Source organism: Geotrypetes seraphini, chromosome 13, assembly GCF_902459505.1.
Source record: "Geotrypetes seraphini chromosome 13, aGeoSer1.1, whole genome shotgun sequence".
Taxonomy (NCBI): Eukaryota; Metazoa; Chordata; class Amphibia; order Gymnophiona; family Dermophiidae; genus Geotrypetes; species Geotrypetes seraphini.
Window position 1 is genome coordinate 69988271 of NC_047096.1, and position 18320 is coordinate 70006590.

The 18320-nt window shown below is 43.8% G+C and overlaps 1 protein-coding gene across 7 annotated transcripts in view; it reads left to right on the top strand.

Annotated features, from left to right (window-relative positions):
- MARCHF10 (membrane associated ring-CH-type finger 10) overlaps window positions 1–17725 on the top strand; it is a 177336-nt gene extending 159611 nt beyond the window's left edge. For all 7 annotated transcript variants that reach the window (XM_033917637.1, XM_033917635.1, XM_033917633.1 and 4 more), the window contains 3 exons: window positions 11830–11943; window positions 13199–13241; window positions 17412–17725. In XM_033917637.1, the coding sequence (XP_033773528.1) occupies window positions 11830–11943; window positions 13199–13241; window positions 17412–17470 (216 nt within the window). In that variant the 3' untranslated portion in view covers window positions 17471–17725. The remainder of the gene's footprint in view (window positions 1–11829; window positions 11944–13198; window positions 13242–17411) is intronic.
- Window positions 17726–18320: the final 595 nt, after the last annotated feature.

Genomic DNA, 18320 nt, shown 5'->3' on the forward strand with positions numbered 1-18320 from the left:
TGCCTCCATAAAAGTACAATCAGAGTTCTACAATTCACATATTTTTACACACATACAGAGTATTCAGTCTTCTAGTTACCCTTTCACTTTTTATGGATAAATACATAGCTTCTTTAGCATCCCTCCAGACTGTCACAGAAACGGATGGGTTTACGCTCCTCTGCCAGCAGATAGAGACTGAGTCATCATGCCATTGTATCGAGCGATGGTGCGTCCACTTCTGGAATACTGCGTTCAGTATTGGTCGCCGCACCTCAAGAAGGACATGGCGGTACTTGAGAGAGTCCAAAGGAGAGCAACGAAAATGGTAAAAGGGCTGGAACACTGCTCATACGCCGAGAGGCTGGATAGGCTGGGGCTCTTCTCTCTGGAGAAAAGGAGACTCAGGGGAGATATGATAGAGACCTTCAAGATCATGAGGGGCATAGAGAGGGTGGATAGGGACAGATTCTTCAGACTGAAGGGGACAGCAAATACGAGGGGGCATTCTGAGAAACTGAAGGGAGACAGGTTCAAAACAAATGCAAGGAAGTTTTTTTTCACCCAAAGAGTCGTGGACACTTGGAATGCGCTACCGGAGGAAGTGATCAGGCAGAGTACGGTACAGGGATTCAAGCAGGGATTGGATGGATTCCTGAGGGATAGAGGGATCGTGGGATACTGAGGGAGGAGCTGGGATGTAACACGGGTGTAGGAAGTTAACCAGGAAATGAGTAAACCAACCTGGTCGTGCATGTGTAGACCGGAGGGCTAGGACTTCGATAGGAAGGCAGGACTTAAATGGGAAACCAAGGTGGCAGGGGAGCCCCTTCTGATGATTCAGACAGGTCTTGACCTGTTTTTGGGCCACCGTGGGAGCGGACTGCTGGGCAGGATGGACCTGTGGTCTGACCCGACAGAGGCACTGCTTATGTTCTTATGAGACACTAACTTTTGGTTATAGTACAAGTGGGCTGTGCAGTCCTCTATTCAGTCTTTTCTCGGTGTCCAGCAGGTGGAGTGGTAAGTTTGTGCAGTCTGTGCTGAGGTTTGATTTGGGCCTGATTTAGGGGATCTTTCTTGTCCCTTTTGCTGTCTGGACAAAGCTTGGGGGATGCTCTCGGGGTCCTACCGACCTCGGGAGTGCCACACTTGGAAGGGTCGAATCCCTCCCCCCCATTTCCTCCACCTCTCCAGGTTTTCTAAATTTAGAGGAGTCTCAACTGTACGCCTGGTCTCCTGTTCGGCACAGACTACAGTTTAAAGTGCCTGTGGGATCTGCTCTCTTGAGACAGCTGGTGAGCTGTGAGGTTAAAAAAAAAAGACACAAGAACTAAAAGGAGCATAAAGTGGTCCTGAGGCTGCCATTTTTGTACGGCTTTGTTGTACATTGGTTTTTGGCATATTTAGTATGAGCGCTTCAAAAAAGCAGCACAAGTACATTTTATGTTGGTGCCAAGCGGTGGATATGACTGATGGGTGCATGAAATGTTTCGGCCACCTCAAGGGGGACCTGGCTTCGGGTGTCAGTTTGTTAGGCTCCCCTTTGCTCATTGGTGGGAGGTGGTGGTGACGTCCGAGCCTCACCTGCCGCCCACGCTGGGGTTTCCTCATCTGCTGGCGATCTGGCGGATTCAGGGTTGCGGACTGCCAGGGAGGCTGGGGATTCCCTTATTGCTGGGGCTGCTAGTGGTATTTCTGTTTGTCTTCAGTGCCAGGTATTACTTTTGCTGACAGTTTAGCGATGGCCCTTCCCATGGTTTTGGCAGGAATCGCATCCATTTTGCCCACGGCCTCAGGCGACCTTCCTCCTGACTTAGAAAGACAGGAACAGATCTTAAATGTGTTTTATGCTCCTGCTATGATTTCTAGATTGTCACCAGGGTTGTTTAGCCCTGATTTTATGTTAGCCATGTGCAAGGCTTATTCACAGGCGGCTAGGGGCCCTGCTTCAGCTCCAGGGGTCTTGGGGTCAACTAGGGGGTTGTTTCCCTTCCAAGGCTGCCCCTGTTCAGTCTCCTGCTATGGCTGCCTCTATCCAGCCCCCTTAGCCATCATCCAAATGGCCACGTGTTTCTTGGTACGAGGATTCTTTTCTGGCTGATCCATTTTCTCAGGATGAGGACTTAGATCTTGGGAAGGACCTTCCAAATCCATTAGGAGGGTCTGATTTTTGGGATGGAGATTTTTCAGAGGTGTCATTTGGTGAGGGCACATCTGTTGTGCACATATTTCATCGGAGCTCATTCTTCAGGTGTCTTCAGGTTTATACTTTGAAGAGGAAGCTAAGTACCCCTCTCATGTGGTGGACCCTCTTCTTAGGGTCAGCATTCCGCTCTTACCCTACGCATCAGGATATTCGGGATGTAGTGCAAGCTGAGTGGAAAGTTCTGGTTGCGCCTTTTCGTTTGGTATGGTCCATGGTCCTGACAGGGATGTGATGGTCTTGGCTATTGCATGCAGACATACCATGCTGATGGAAGGCAGCTCAGCCCTGAGAGACCCTCAGGACTGTAAAATGGAGGCCCTACTTAAATGAAGTTTTAATGTTCCTTCCTTGGCTGTCCAGGCGGAAATTTGTGGTGGTCTAGTAACCAGACTTGTTCCCAGTTGTCTGAGAGAGTTCTTGACTGCAAGATGGCTGACTGGTCCATAGTGGATCAGGAAGTTGCTAAGATTGAGCTGGGAGCTTCTTATCTCTCTGATGCCATATATGATCTGTTGCAGGCCTCAGCCAAGTCCATGGTTCTAGGGGTAGTGACCTGCTGTACTCTGTGGCTTCGGGGTTTGTCGCTGGATGCGGCATCTAAGGCTAAACTCAGTAAGTTTCCCTTTCGGGGCTCCTTTCTCTTCGGGGAGGAGTTAGATAAGCTGGTTCAGGCCTTAAGTGACTCTAAGGTACCTTGGTAACTGAAGGACCGACCTTGCCAGGCTTTGCGGGGTGGTTCTGCCCAGGGACGTTTGAGTGAATTTCGTAGGTACTGCCCTGGCTGGGATGCAACCTCTTTTCCTTCCAGAGGACGTTTCTTTCAATGCATGTAGTCATGGGGGGGGGGGGGGAATGACTCCTCCGGAGGCTCCTCCTCTGTTCATTCGGCCCAATGACTTGTTGTGGGTCCTTCCCCCGGTTTCAGTCAGAGCCTGGTTGCGGGAGTTTTACCGGGGATGGACTGTGATCACAATGGATCAGTTGGTCCTAGAGGTGATTTGGGATGGTTATGCTCTGGAGTTTTCTCGACCTTTGCCAGATCATTTCCTTTCCTCTCCTTGTCAGGCAACTTGGAAGAGGAGGCCTTTTCAGCAGACTCTACTCAGGTTGCTGGACCTCAAAGTGGTAGGCCCAGTGCCTCCTCAGGAGATTTGCATCGACAGGTACTCCATTTACTTTGAAAGAAAGAAAGAGAGGTCTTTTCGGTCCATTTTGAATTTCAAAGGTGTCAACTGAGCACTTCGGATTCCATCCTTTCATATGGAAACCCTGAAGTCTATAATTCTGGTTGTCCAAAATGGGGAATTTCTGACTTCTCTTGATCTGGCGGAGGTATATCTGCATGTTTCCATTCGGGCCTCCCATCAACGATTCCTTCACTTTGCGATTTGAGGAGAGCATTATCAGTTTTGTGTGCTTCCCTTTGGTGTAGCTACGGTGCCTCACACCTTCACCAAAATTATGGTTGTGGTGGCAGCGGCATTGTGCAAGTAGGGCATTCTGGTGCACCCCTATCTGGATGATTAGTTGATTCAAGCAAAGTCGTTATGGGTGAGTTCCCGGGTTACAGCTCGGGTTGTGGAGTTCCTGCAGTCCCTGTGCTGGGTGGTTGACCTATCCATAAGCTGGTTGACTGTCTCAGCGCTTGGAGTATCTCAGCGTTCTTTTCGACACCAGCTTGGAGAGAATTTCCTTCCAGAGGCCAGGGTGTACAAATTGCAGAAGCAGATTAGCTTTCTGATGGATTGCCAATGTCCCCTGGTGCAGGATTTTCTGCAGGTCTTATGGTCCATGGCAGCCTCCTTGGAAGTGGTCTGGTGGGCTTGGGCCCACATGCATCCTCTTCAGTATGCGCTTCTTCAGCGGTGGTCGCCGCAGATTCACAATCTGGACTCTCCGATCCCGCTTCGGGGATTAGTTCGTCGCAGCCTACGCTGATGGCTCCAGTCTTCCAATCTGTGAACAGTGGACTATGGACAGTGTTTCTCACGGACGCAAGTCTCCTTGGTTGGGGAGCTCAATGTCTCTCGGTCACTCGGCTCAGGGCTGCTGGTCACCGGTGGATCACAATCCTATTAGGCACTCTATAGTATCAATCAATCAAAGATTTTTCAAACTATTATTTAAATTTATATCATGCTTTATGAAGCAGTTTATAATACTTTTAAAAGACACATGGAAACACTGATCAAGCAGAATATTGACACAATCCTAGACGAAGAAAAACTACGTGATCCACACCAACACGGGTTCACCCGGGGTAGATCCTGCCAATCTAATCTGATTAGCTTTTTTGACTGGGTTACTAGACAACTGGATGCTGGAGAGTCACTGGACGTAGTGTATTTGGACTTCAGTAAAGCATTTGATAGCGTCCCTCATCGAAGATTACTGAACAAGCTAAAATCGATAGGATTAGGAGACACTCTAACTACATGGGTTGGGGATTGGCTGAGCGGCAGACATCAAAGGGTAGTGGTGAACGGTACCCCATCTGAAGCATCGGACGTGATAAGTGGAGTGCCGCAGGGCTCGGTCCTGGGTCCGATTCTATTCAACTTATTCATAAGAGATATGACGCAAGGACTTAGGGGAAAGGTATCGCTGTTCGCAGACGACGCCAAACTTTGCAACATAGTAGGCAGAAGCTTATTACCTGATAATATGACACACGATCTACTGCTGCTGGAACAATGGTCAACTACTTGGCAGCTTGGCTTCAATGCTAAAAAATGCAAGGTAATGCACCTGGGAAAGAGAAACCCGCGTAGAACTTATGTACTAAATGGTGAAATCTTGGTTAGGACCACAGCGGAACGCGATCTAGGAGTGATCATTAGCGAGGACATGAAGGTTGCCAATCAAGTGGAGAAGGCTTCCTCCAGAGCAAGACAAATGATGGGGTGTATCCGCAGAGGTTTCGTCAGCAGGAGACCTGAAGTTATGATGCCATTGTACAGAGCCATGGTGAGGCCTCACTTGGAGTACTGCGTTCAGTTTTGGAGACCTCACTACCGAAAGGACGTGCTGAGAGTCGAGTCGGTGCAGCGAACAGCCACCAGGATGGTCTTGGGGCTCAAGGATCTCACGTATGAAGAAAGACTAGAGAAATTGCGGATGTACTCACTTGAGGAAAGAAGGGAACGAGGAGATATGATTGAAACGTATAAATATATCACGGGGCATATCGAGTCAGAAGATGATATCTTCCGGCTCATGGGACCCTCGACCACCAGAGGGCATCCGCTAAAAATAAAGGGAGGGAAGTTTCATGGCGACTTCAGGAAGTATTTCTTCACCGAGAGAGTTGTGGATCATTGGAACAGACTCCCACTCCAGGTGATAAAAGCCAGCAGCGTGACGGATTTTAAGAGAAAATGGGATACTCACGTGGGATCTTTAAGGGAGTAAACTCAGGGGGGGAGGATACTTGGAATGGGCAGACTTAGTGGGCTATAGCCCTTTTCTGCCGCTTTTTTTCTATGTTTCTATGTTTCTAAGGGGAATCTCAGAATGCCACTTGTCTGCTTGTTGGCTCCTGCAGTACAATCCATTGAATTTTTATCTCTTCCATATGTTTTCTCAGTCATTTCATTCATTTCAATAATTTATCATTCTTTCTGATTCATTTTCAAGTAATATACTGAACATTTCTTATCCCCTAGATAACTTAGCTTTGTTAGTGCAATGTCGCTGTTACTCTACACCCCACCAACGCGTTTCGTATCTTCCTCAGGACGGGGGAAGTGCCTTAACTACAACAAAGCAAACACAGCAACATAAGAGTTATTGGGAGGGGAATGTCAATGAATAATTATCGGTATTCTATCATTCCCTTCAAGTACTCACCAACTACATTCCATTCATTCGCTTTCTCACGCTGCTTACAATATTACATTACATTACAGATTTCTATTCCGCCATTACCTTTCGGTTCAAAGCGGATTACAAAAAGAGTTATGAAAGAAGGGTTACAACGTTAGATCAGAGAAGGTTTCCAAGAGAGGGAAAAGTAGGATCTGGGGTTAGGGAGGGGATGGTAAGAGGGGGGTTAAGCTTTATCATGGTATTAAGCTTTATTAAGGGATTTCTTGAAGAGTATAGTTTTTACTTCCTTTCTGAACATCTTGTAGTCTGGGGTTGTTGTCAATAGTTTGGAGTCTTGGTTGTCTATCTTCGCTGCCTGAGTGGCCAGTAGTCCGTTGTATAGTTTTTTCCGTTTTACTTCTTTGATTGGGGGGTAAGTGAATGGGGTGTGTGTTTTTCTATGCCTGGTAGAGGTGGTTTGGATGAGGCGGTCGTTTAAGTAGGTTGGGCTGTCTCCATTTATAGTTTTAAAAAGTATACAGTAGAATTTAAATTGTATTCTTTCCTGGATTGGAAGCCAATGAGAATTGATGAATGCCTCAGAAATGTGATCATGTTTTTTCAATGAATAGACGAGTCTCATAGACGAGTATTCTGAATTGTCTGTAGTTGTTTAATCATTATTGCAGGGCAGGGGAGGTAGAGGATGTTGCAATAGTCTAGGATACTTAGGATTAGAGATTGTACTAGGAGCTGAAATTGTGTTTTTTCGAAGAATTTTCGGACTTGTCTAAGGTTTCTCATAACTGCAAAAGATTTCTGTATTATTTTGTTAATTTGTGGTTGCATGGTGCAGCCTTTGTCAATAGTCATACCTAGAACTTTTAGGGTGGTTTGCAAAGGGTAGTTGATAGAGTTGATTTCTAAGTTGGTTATGGTTGGGATTTTGTTATTTTCTAGGAGGATGAATTTAGTTTTGTCTGGGTTGAGTTTCAGTTTGTGGTCTTCCATCCAAGTTGTAACTAGCTAGAGTTCTGTGTAGTGTGTCTGACATTAAGAGCATTGGTTGGTCGAAAGGAATGAGGATGGTGATGTCATCAGCATAGCTATAAGAGGATAGGCCTTGTTTGTTCAGGTAAACGCCAAGAGAGGCCGTATATAGGTTGAAGAGAGTAGGGGACAGTGGGGACCCTTGTGGAACGCCGCAGGGGTTGGACCAAGGTTTGGATTTTTCTTTGTCTGATTTTACTTTGTATGTTCTGGATTTTAAGAAACCTTCAAACCATGAGTATACTTTATCTGAGATGCCTATTGAGTCCAAGATTTGCAGTAGGATGTTATGGTCTACCAGGTCAAATGCTGCCGTCAGGTCCAACTGTATGAGCAGCATTTGTTTTCCAATGCTGAGGTGTTGTCTTGCTGTGTCGATAAGGGAGCCTAGTAGTGTCTCTGTGCTGAAGTTAGTTCTGAAGCCGGATTGCGTGGGATGGAGTAAGTTATGGTCCTCGAGATAGTTGGTGAGGAATTTGGCTACTAATCCTTCTGTTAGTTTGATATATAGAGGTATTGAGGCTATTGGTCTGTAGTTGGATGAGAGGTCTGTTGGTCCTTTTGGGTCTTTTAAGATTGGGGTGATGATGATTTCGCTGAGGTCATTCGGGAAAATGCCATCTGTGAGCATGGTTTGTATCCAGTGTAGGAGTAAGGTACGGAACTTAGTGCTCGCTGATGACAAGAGATATGGCGGGCAGTGGTTGAGTTCACATGATGCATGGCTGTACTTATTGTAGAGTTTGTTGAATTCGGTCCAATGTATCTTAGGGAATTGGGACCAAGATCTGTCTGCAGCACAAGATTCATTTTCTGTGAGGAGTATTGTGACTTCGAGTAGGTGGGTTGGGTTACTAATGAGAGTAGCTCTGGTGTTTGTAATTTTATTCTTGAAGTGTTCAGCTAGGAGGGAGGCTGAAGGGGAGGAGTTATTGTTAGTGATCAAATAGGGTATGGTGTTAGTTAGATCTTTTAATATTTGGAATAGTTTTTTGGTGTCTTGGGTTTCCGTGCCTATTAGGTTGGTGTAATGTTTTTTTCTCTTTTCTTTTAATAGAAGTTTGTATTGTTTGTTAATTTTTTTCCAGGCGGTTTTCGTGTGATCTTGGTTGGTTTTTCTCCATTTTCTTTCCAGACGTAATTCTTCGTCGAACCATTGGTCTGATCGTCTGCATGTTCTGGTTTTGGTTCGAAGTGGGGCTTGTTCATCAAGAATGTTGTTGCTCAAATAGCCCCAGTGTGAAATGAAGTCTTTGGGGTTATCTTCTTGGATTGTTTCGTCTACTTTTGACCAGAAAATGGCGGGCTCGATGCGTTTGCGTGATGTGTAGGTTTTGGATATTGGTTTGGATTTGTTTTTGGTCCAGATGATGTTGAAGGTGTAAGTGTAATGGTCTGACCAGAGGGATGGGGACCAGGTTCCATTAGAAGTTTGAATTTCTGAAGTAGATGTTTGATGGGTCATGAAGGCTGCAATGTCCAGTTGGTGTCCTTTCTCATGAGTAGTTTGTGGGTTTAAAATTTTGAAGGATAGGGCATTGAGGAAAGAAAGTAGATTGTCTACTGGCTTGGATGAATGGTCTTCAAGATGAAGGTTTAGGTCTCCTAGGATTAGATTGTGTGCTGCTGTAAGTGAGTTTTGGTATATGAAGTTTTCAAATTCGGATCTAACCATGGCCCAGTTTCCCGGTGTTATATAACAGAGCATGCCGTTTAGTGAGTTTTTCAGTGCGGTGGAAGAGATTTGACATGCTAAAAGGTCCATGAAAGGGGTGGAAGTTTTTTCCAATATGTTTAAGGTTAGGGAGTCTTTGAGTAAGATCACTAATCCACCTCCTCTTTTTTTCTCTCTGCAGGTCACTGTAATTTTGTATCCTTGAGGGCAGACTTCTGTAATTCTTGGGTCTGTGTCCGATGTTAGCCAGGTTTCTGTGAGGAAGAGGCAGTCTAGGTTTTCGTTTTTTATCCAGGTTTTTATAAGTTCTGTTTTTGGACCTAGGGCTCTGACGTTTAAGTAGGCACAGTTAAGGGTGGTGGTCCACCGATCATGGATCTCGTGGTCACGAGTGCCAATGCCATAGCGCCGAAGTTCTTCGGTCAGTGCAGGGATTGCCAGGCCGAGGGGCTAAATGCGCTGGTGCAGGTTTGACCAATGAACGGCCTGCTGTATGTCTTTCCTCCATGGCCTCTGGTAAACAGAGTTCTTCTTCAGATTCCTCAACACACAGGCTGCATTATTCTCGTGGCTCTGGACTGGCTCAGATGCCTGTGGTACACGGATCTGGTTTGTCTGCTAGTAGTGGATCCTCTCCCGCTGCCCCTCTCACTCGATCTTCTGTCTCAGGGTCACATTCCAATGTTCGATCCTGGACTCTTTTGTCTTACGGCTTGGCTCTTGAAAGGGCTCGCCTAAGGAAGAATGTATATTCAGATAAAGTGATCTCCACTCTTAGGTTCTCAGAGAATTTCCACCTTTTGGGCTTATGTCCTTGTTTGGCATCTTTTTGAAGAATGGTGTTCTGCACGTGGTGTAGTTCCCCTTCAAGCTTCTTTGCTTCACATCCTGGAGTTTCTGCAGGATGGCCTGGAGCGCGGCGGCCTTGCTTTGTCCTCCCTTCAAGTGCAGATTGCCACATTGTCTTCCTTTTGCGGTCTCTTGTGTGGTAAGCATGTGGCCTCTTCTCCGGATGTGATTCGATTCTTGAGAGCTGCGAAATTTCTCCGGTCACAAGTATGGCCGTCGGTTCTTGCCTGGGATCTCAGTCTAGTCCTCTCTGTGCTTGTGCACCCTCTGTTTGAGCCTCTCAATGCCTGTACATTGACGAACCTTACTCTTAAGGCGGTTTTCTTGGTGGCCATTACTTCTGTGAGATGCGTTTCAGAATTGCAGGCCTTTTCGTGTAGGCCTCCCTCCCTGGAGTTCTCTAGGGAGCAGGTCGTTCTGTGGCCTGTTCCCTCCTTTCTTCAGAAGGTGTTCTCGCTGTTTCATGTCAACTAGTCCGTGGTCCTCCCAGTCATGGGTAGTCAGGTGGGCTCATTGGAGCAGAGACACTTGTGCAAGTTGGATGGCTGTAGGGTCCTTCTTTCTAATGATCAGCAAACCCAGGAGTTCCGTAAGTCGGATCATTTTTTTGTCCTCTTAGTGGGTTATCATAAGGGGGATGGTGCTTCTAAAACTACCACTGCGCGTTGTATCAAGGAGGCTATCATTTTGGTGTACCTTCTCCAAAATAAACCTGTTCCAGATTTTCTCAAAGCTCATTCCACTCTGAGTCAAGCAGCTTCTTGGGCTGAATCTTCTCTTGTACCCCTGGTGGATATCTGTAAAGCTACGGTTTGGTCTTCTCTCCATTCCTTTGTTTGACTTTACTGTGTGGATATCAGGCGTGTTGGGACATGGTGTTTGGTGAGCATGTTCTTGTGTTGGCCCTTTGGGGTTCCCACTCATGATGAGTACTGCTTTGGTACGTCCCATCCATTTCTGTGCCAGTCTGGAAGAACGCTAAAGAAGGAGAAATTAGGTCATTACCTGCTCATTTTCTCTCTTTTAGTCTCTCCAGAACAGCACAGACCCCACCCTGTCATTCTGCTCTGTGTTTTTGCGAAGCATATGTTTTTTTTCTGCGGGAGTTGGTTGTTTTTGATTGTTGGGGGAGTTTAAAAGAGCAGCGGCATTTGGTTTGGCTGGTTTAGCTGACAAACTGTGGGGCGTTCTGAAAGGTTCTTGTTTTAATCAGTATCCAACAGTGTTTTCCCTTTGTCTTCTCCTTGTAAGTGGGGAGTTGGGATGTTATTGTTTTTCAGCCTTGTTTCTGCTTGGCTAAGCGTTAAGACTGAGTGTAATAGGGACTGCACAGCCCACTTGTACTGTAGCCAAAAGTTAGTGTCTCAGTCTCCACCTGCTGGCAGAGGAGCGTAAACCCATCCGTTTTGGAGGGACTAAAAGAAATGAGATTAGCAGGTTAGGACCTAATTTCTTCTTTTGGAACATGTCCTCTTAGGGAACAATTGTATAAACGATTTTTTTTTTGCATATTGCATAGTATTTTGTAAAAGCACAAAAAATATGCTTGAAATAGGCATCTAGGTGGCTTTATTTATTTCATTTTCTATCCCATTTTCCCCAAAGAGCTCTGCTTATAATATTACTTACCTCCACACATTCTGTATATTGGTTATAAATTAAATGACTTTTTAGCTGTTATAAGTAATCTGACCTTAGAGCAGAACTAAATTAGAGTTAAAATGGAACGGGTAATAGCTATACAGCAGGGGCATTTTAAGAAATTTAGGGATGTTTGGGAGCCATTAACAAAATATTGTACAGAATGAATATTATTTTCTCCGTTTGTTCATACACGTCCAGGGTGGGGAGGGGGGGAGAGAATATTTTATGATTTATTATGCTTAAGTACAATTGTTGGGTATAAGGAGGAAGGATATTTGATGTGAATTAGATAGTATTCTAAGTAATGTTAAAATATAAAATGATTGTATCTTATGTTACACTTGTTGAAAGTTTTAAAAATGAATAAAGATTTGAAAAAAAAAAAATGAATTAGAGTTAAGTGTTAATGTTGTCACTAAAGGGGTACACAGGCCCAGGTCTTCTAGTTCAAGTGTAAGGAAAGAGAGCAATTGATATTGTTCTTTTGCTTGAGCAATGTGAATTTTGAAAATCAGAGCATTTATCAAATCCAGTTGGCAGGAATCACCCACCCTGGTGCAAATTTTAGCCTTGGATGAGTGTGAACTCATTAGTTACCTCCTCTCTTTACCCACAGGCACAGAATGATCTGATGGATTCAGGGCTGTATCTTGTGCTGCTGCTTCACCTCTATGAGCAGAGATATGCTGAACTCCTGCGACTCAGCCAGAGCCGTACACGAAGAAGCCTGGTAAAAGAGGAGGGAATGGGGATAGGGGTGCAAGGATTTCACTCCCTTTTAAGAAATGGGGCAGGAGAAAGTAAAAGAGAACCCAGCACCTATCATTCTGGAAACCAGATTCTTGTAATTTTTCCAGAATGGATAGGGTCTTTTTGGAGCTGCTGAGGTGTCAGATTTTGAGAGAAGACTTTCTGTGCTTCCAAGTCTATTCTCACTTTGCAGTATCCTAAGATACAGAAGCTGATTTTTGTTCTACTCAGTGAACTGCATAGGTGTGAACTAGAAGTGGAAGACAAAGGAAGACGGTACACAAACATAGGCCCTGATGCTCAAAGCTCTTGCAACCAAGTAAAAAAAATACCGGGTTGGGAATAATTTTTCTTTAGCAGGTGATGCTCAGCACAAATAGCATGCAAATCAGCTGAGCCAGCACTATGCTGGCTCAGCTGATCGCAGCTCCACTCTCGCCCCTGTTGGCTCAGCTGATCATGTCTTGTTCCTGCTTGATTTTTTTGTTTAAGCTGTATATGAGTGCAGCTGTTCTGTGTGCCCCACACATAGGCGCGGGAAATACACTCACACATTACACGCACAAACAGCTATCGGCACCTCCTGCTGGTAAAAATTTTGCCCATAAGAGTTCCCTTTTGAGCATTACAAGGAGTGCTCATTTAAATACTCATATTAATGAGCTCCTTGTAATGCATTTGCATAGGGTTCTCGGTGGCTCTACAGCAATTGGTAAAAGCCCCCTGGAACCCTTTTGTGCATCGGTGTGCAGCTTCCATGCATATCAGACTTTTGTGCATCTGGGCCACAGTGACTTGTCCCTGGAAGATACAGTTTCTCATTAGGGATAGCCAATTTATTCCTGGCTTTGACACATTACATACAAGGACATGTAGTTCTGTTTTTCTACAGGAAATCAATGAGTGATCAGAACTACAAGTCCCTGGATGCAATGGGACAAACCCAAGACCAATTCAGCCTCTCCTGGTACCATCTAGTAAACCTAGTGGGAAGTCATTTTAACATAATAAGCATTAATGACACAAAGTATGTACACCTCTGTGCCAGTAAATTCATACTGGCACAGAGGTTCTACATTAATATTGCTGTCACCTCCTCATTAACCTGCTGTAGAAACTCTGAAAGCATTTTCCAGGCATTCTTGCAGCTTGCCCTGGGAAGAGATATTAAGGCTTCCTTTTCTCTCTGCCTGTAAATGAAGCAAGGTCATTAATACTTGTCTTCTTTCCCATAGCTCTTCAGAACCCAACCACAAGTTATTGCTGAAGATACTGAAAGTAGGTTTAATTTTCTAGCTAACATGTAGAACCACTTTTTGATAATACCTGTAACCATCCCAGCACTGGGTCTTTGTACAGGTGAGAACTGACAGGATCTGCTGACTCTCACATGCTGGGCATTCCCATTAGGCTTTATTGTGTTAGAAATTACATTATATTAGTGATTTGTATTCCGCCATTACCTTGCAGTTCAAGGCAGATTACACCAAAGGTTATCTGGACATTTCCAGAAGAATTACAAAGTAGAGCGGGTTATCTGGACATTTCCAGGAGAGTTACAATGTAGAGCGGGTTACTTCAGGGAAGATCTGGACATTGTATCAGGGTCATTACAAGATAGATAATTTAATTAGAAGGCTGTAGGATCTGGGGAAGATTGAAATGCGGTGTTAGTTTGTCTTGATGGATTTCTTGAATAGCAGGGTTTTTATTTCTCTTCTGAAAGTTTTGTAGTCTGGTGACGTGATCAGTAGATTGGAGAGTTGGTGGTCTAGTTTCGCTGCCTGCATGGCCAGTAGGCCGTCGTACATTTTTTTGCATTTGATACCTCTGATTGGAGGGTGAGTGAATGGTGTCTGGGTTCTCCTTTGCCTGGTTGTGGTAGTTCGGATAAGGTTCAAGTAGGCTGGGCTGTCTCCATTCATGGCTTTGAATAGTAGACATTAAAATTTGAATAGAATTCTTGCTTGTATTGGGAGCCAGTGTGAGTTGCGGTATGCTGCAGTGATGTGGTCATATTTATTAAGCGAATAGATCAGTCTAAGAGCTGTAGTTTGTAGTTGTTTTATCATGACTGCGGGGCAGAGAAGATAGAGGATGGTGCAGTAGTCTAGAAGTCCTTGGACTGGAATTGCTTTCTGTCGAAGAATTTTCAGATTTGCCTTAAGTTTCTCATGACTGCGAATGCTTTCTGGATTGTTTTGTTGATTTGTGTTTGCATGGTACAGCATTTGTCTATCATCGCTCCTAGTAGTTTTAGGGTGGGTTGAATGGGGTATATGATTGAGTTTATTGTTAAGTTTGTTATGGTTGGGGTTTTGTTTTTTTTGAGGCGTGTAAGTTTTGTTTTGTCTGGGTTCAGTTTTATTTTGTGTTCTTTCATCCATGTTGCCACTGTTTCTAGTGTTCTATGTAGTGTGTCTGTCATGGAGGGTGCTGGTTGATCAAAAGGAAGGAGGATGGTGATGTTGTCTGCATAGCTATAAGAAGTTAAGCCTAATTTGTCTAGGAAGGTGCCGAGGGATGCAATATAGAGATTGAAGAGTGTTGGGGATAATGGCGATCCTTGGGGTACACCGCAGGGTTTGGACCATGGTTTTGATTTTTCTTTGTTTGTCTTTACTCTGTAGATTCTGGATTGTAGGAATCCTTTAAACCATGCGTGTACCTTTCCTGTGATTCCTATTATTTCTAGTATTTGTAATAGGATGTAATGGTCTACCAGGTCAAATGCTGCGGTGAGATCTAGTTGTACAACCAGCATTTTTTGCCTGTGCTAAGGTGTTGTCTAGCTATGTCCAGGAGGGAACCTAGTAGTATCTTTGTGCTGTAGTTGGTTCTGAAGCCAGATTGTGTAGGGTGGAGTAAGTTGTGGTTTTCTAGGTAGTTGGTGAGGTGTTTAGCTACGAGGCCTTCCATTAGCTTGACACATATAATGGTATTGAGGCTATGGGTCTGTAGTTGGATGGTAGATCTGTTGCTCCTTTTGGGTCTTTTATGATTGGGGTGATGATAATTTCACTGAGGTCTTGTGGGAAGAGGTCATCTGTGAGCAGGGATTGTATCCATTGTATGAGAAGAGTACGGAATTTGGGGCTGGAGGCTTTTAACAAGTTTGGTGGGTAATGGTTGAGGTCGCAGGCTGTGTGGCTGTATTTTTTTTTTATAGAGACTGTTTAGGTCAGATCGTTGTATTGTGGAGAAGTCAGACCAGATCCTGTCTGCTGCAGAGGATTCGTTTTCTGTGGGGGGCATTGTGATCTCATTAATGTAGTTTGGGGTTCCTGTGAAGGTGGACCTGGCTGTTGTAATTTTGTTTCTAAAGAATTCGGCTAGAAGCTGAGGGTGGTGGAGTGTTGTTATTGGCCAGGTAGGGTTTGGTGTTGGTGAGTTCCTTTAGTAATTGGAATAGTTATTTTGTGTCTTGAACTTCTATGCCTATTTGGTTGGTGTTCTTGGTTACTTTTTCTTCATTTTCTTTCAAGTCATCTGCATTGTCTTTTGAGTAGGAGTAGTTCTTTGTCATTTGTTTAACCGTCTGCTGATTCTGATTTTTGTTTGTACTGGGGCTAGATCATCAAGGATAGCAGTACTTAGTGTGCACCATTGTGAGATGAATTCTTTGGGGTTACATTTTTGGATTGTTGCATCTGCTTTATTCCAGAATTTGGAGGGGCTGACGCTTTGGCGTGATTCGTAGGTTAAGCTTTGGGATTTTGGTTTGATTTTGCCTTTAGCTCAGTTGATATTGAAGGTGTATATATAGTGGCCTGACCAGAGGGAACGGGACCACATTCTGTTTAAGGTGTGAATCTCTGATAGAGTGGGCTATTGGGTCATGAAGGCTGCGATGTCAAGTTGGTGGCCTTTCTCATGTGTGATTTGTGGGTCTAAAATCTTATAGGCTAAGGCTTCAAGGTAAGATTGTAGGTTTTCGAGGTGCAAGTTTAGATCTCCTAGGATTAGGTTGTGTATTGCCGTTAGTGAGTTTTGGTATATAAAATCTTCAAATTCTGGTCTTGCTGTATTCCAATTCCCTGGTGTGATGTAGCATAGCATGCAGGTTATAGATCCTTTTAGTGTGGTGCATGATAGTTGGCAGGTTGTGTTTTTTCCTAGTTTGGTTTTAAAAATTCAGCTTGAACCCTCTACACCTAAGGGTCTGATTTTAGGAAAAATCTTTTCTTATAGAAACAAAAAGGTCCAATCTTATTTTTTAAATTAATCAGATGGCAAACAGTTGAACTAAAATGGCTGGATTCTCTGCAGACTTTATTGCCCAGTATAAGAATTGTCCAGTTATGGCACTGGACATCAATTTTCAAGACTCCATTAGGGTTAAAATAGTTCAGAGGAAAACTTCAGCAGGTTGGTTGGAGTCTTGCTAGTCATCTAGGTTCAAATGGTTACCAATGTCATTTTGTGTGAAATATAATATGATTCTGTTATTGCACCATTGGATATATATAAAGTTGCCCTTGTATTTCAGTTCAGTTGCAATTATATTAGAAAAAAGAAAAAAATGCACAGTGAAACAAATGGAAGTCCAAAACAAGAAGAGAAACTGTAGACTCGATGTTCCTTGGTCAGATGATTTATTTGAAATATAATCCACTATTGATAACACTTTATTCCATGCAAGCAGGTGCAATACGGACCTGATACAGTCCATGTTTCAGGCAAAAAAAGCCTTCTTCAAGGGTCCATACGAAAGCACCAATGATAAAAGCAAGTATTGGATAAATGAAAAAACCAAATTGCAAATGGCAAAATATTTGACACTGAATGCAGGTTTTGCTTAGTGCACAACCTGTATTTAGTGTCAAATATTTTGCCGTTTGCAATTTGTTTTTTTTCATTTATCAAATACTTGCTTTTATCATCGGTGCTTTTGTATGGACCCTTGAGGAAAGCTTTTTATGCTGAAACACAGACCGTATCAGGTCCGTATTGCACCTGCTTTTATGGAAGCCAGAGAAGAAATTTGGAAGATTGATAAGCGTTGCCCCATGTTTGGTTGGAACCTCCTTTACTTTAGCTTAGAAAAAAGACCATTTGCTGTTTTGTCTAATCTGTTCTACATAATCTAATCCAAAACCAGGCATCCAGTTTAAGGCATATCTGAGGATCTTAAAGATGTGACAACCCCCCCCTCCCACACACACACACACACACACTTCTCCACCTATCCCTCAAAGAAGCATTTAAAAGTTGACTTGCCTAGGATCAGCTGTGAAGTCACACTTAGGGTCTAGCCTGGCTTTTTCTGGAACACCCAAGGACCACCTAGAGTTAAAATTTACCATTACACAGAGAAGAATTAAAACTGCTTTGTTCAAAAAGAAGAAATCGTGGTATTTTGATACAGTTGAGTGATGTGTTTTGTGATTTTTTTTGGTTTGACACATTTTTATTGTGAAGCAAACAGGTTTGGTTTTCAATTTCTAGGTTCAGAACAAGGAGACGGAGAGAGATATGGAAACGATAATCCTAATGAGTCCATCTGATGGACAGAGAGAGAGAGAGAGAGAAAAAAAAATATATCGTGCACCAAGATCGTGAAAAAGAAACAGTCTTCTTTCCTCTCCACCTGGAATTTTCTGTCTTTTGATTGTGTTTACCCAGCTTTATCCCATCCGAAACAAAAAAAAAATCCACAAACTTAACATGTTGATATTCATCACCTTAAAAAAAGATCCATTGTGCTTCTGTTGAAACCATTTGACATTTGTTTGCAGTGGCACTTTACATTAAAAGGGGCTCAGAGAAGCTGTTGGGGAATGACATGGTACTTCTGCTGGGTAAATAAAAGATGCTCTGGACATTTTCAGAGCAGCTTCCCATGGTCTGCAGCTGATCTTATATTTGGATCTTGCTGTCTAACCAGGATTCTCAAAAACCCACATTAAAAAGCAACAGTCTGCTAACACAGCCATTTTGATAGCGAATCAAAAAAGCGAGACATTCTTTAAAAATCACGCATGCAAATGAGGTCAGCGGACAGGAGTGAAGATTTGCTAAAATTTGCATGTGCCCATCACTGGTGATAGCAATGGGCACATGCAGCGAAAAATTACGTGAAGAAAAAAAACAGAAACACAACAGTGGGAGAGATGCCCACACTCCCGCTGCCCTGAAATCCTGGCCACGTACCCCACCTCCCGCAGCGGGAGATGCCCACTCTCCCCTGCTGGCAAGTGACCCCACCATACCATAGAACACCTCCTCCCCCATAGTAACATAGTAGATGACGGCAGATAAAGACCCGAATGGTCCATCCAGTCTGCCCAACCTGATTCAATTTAAAAAAATTTTTTTTTTTTTTTTTCTTCTTAGCTATTTCTGGGCGAGAATCCA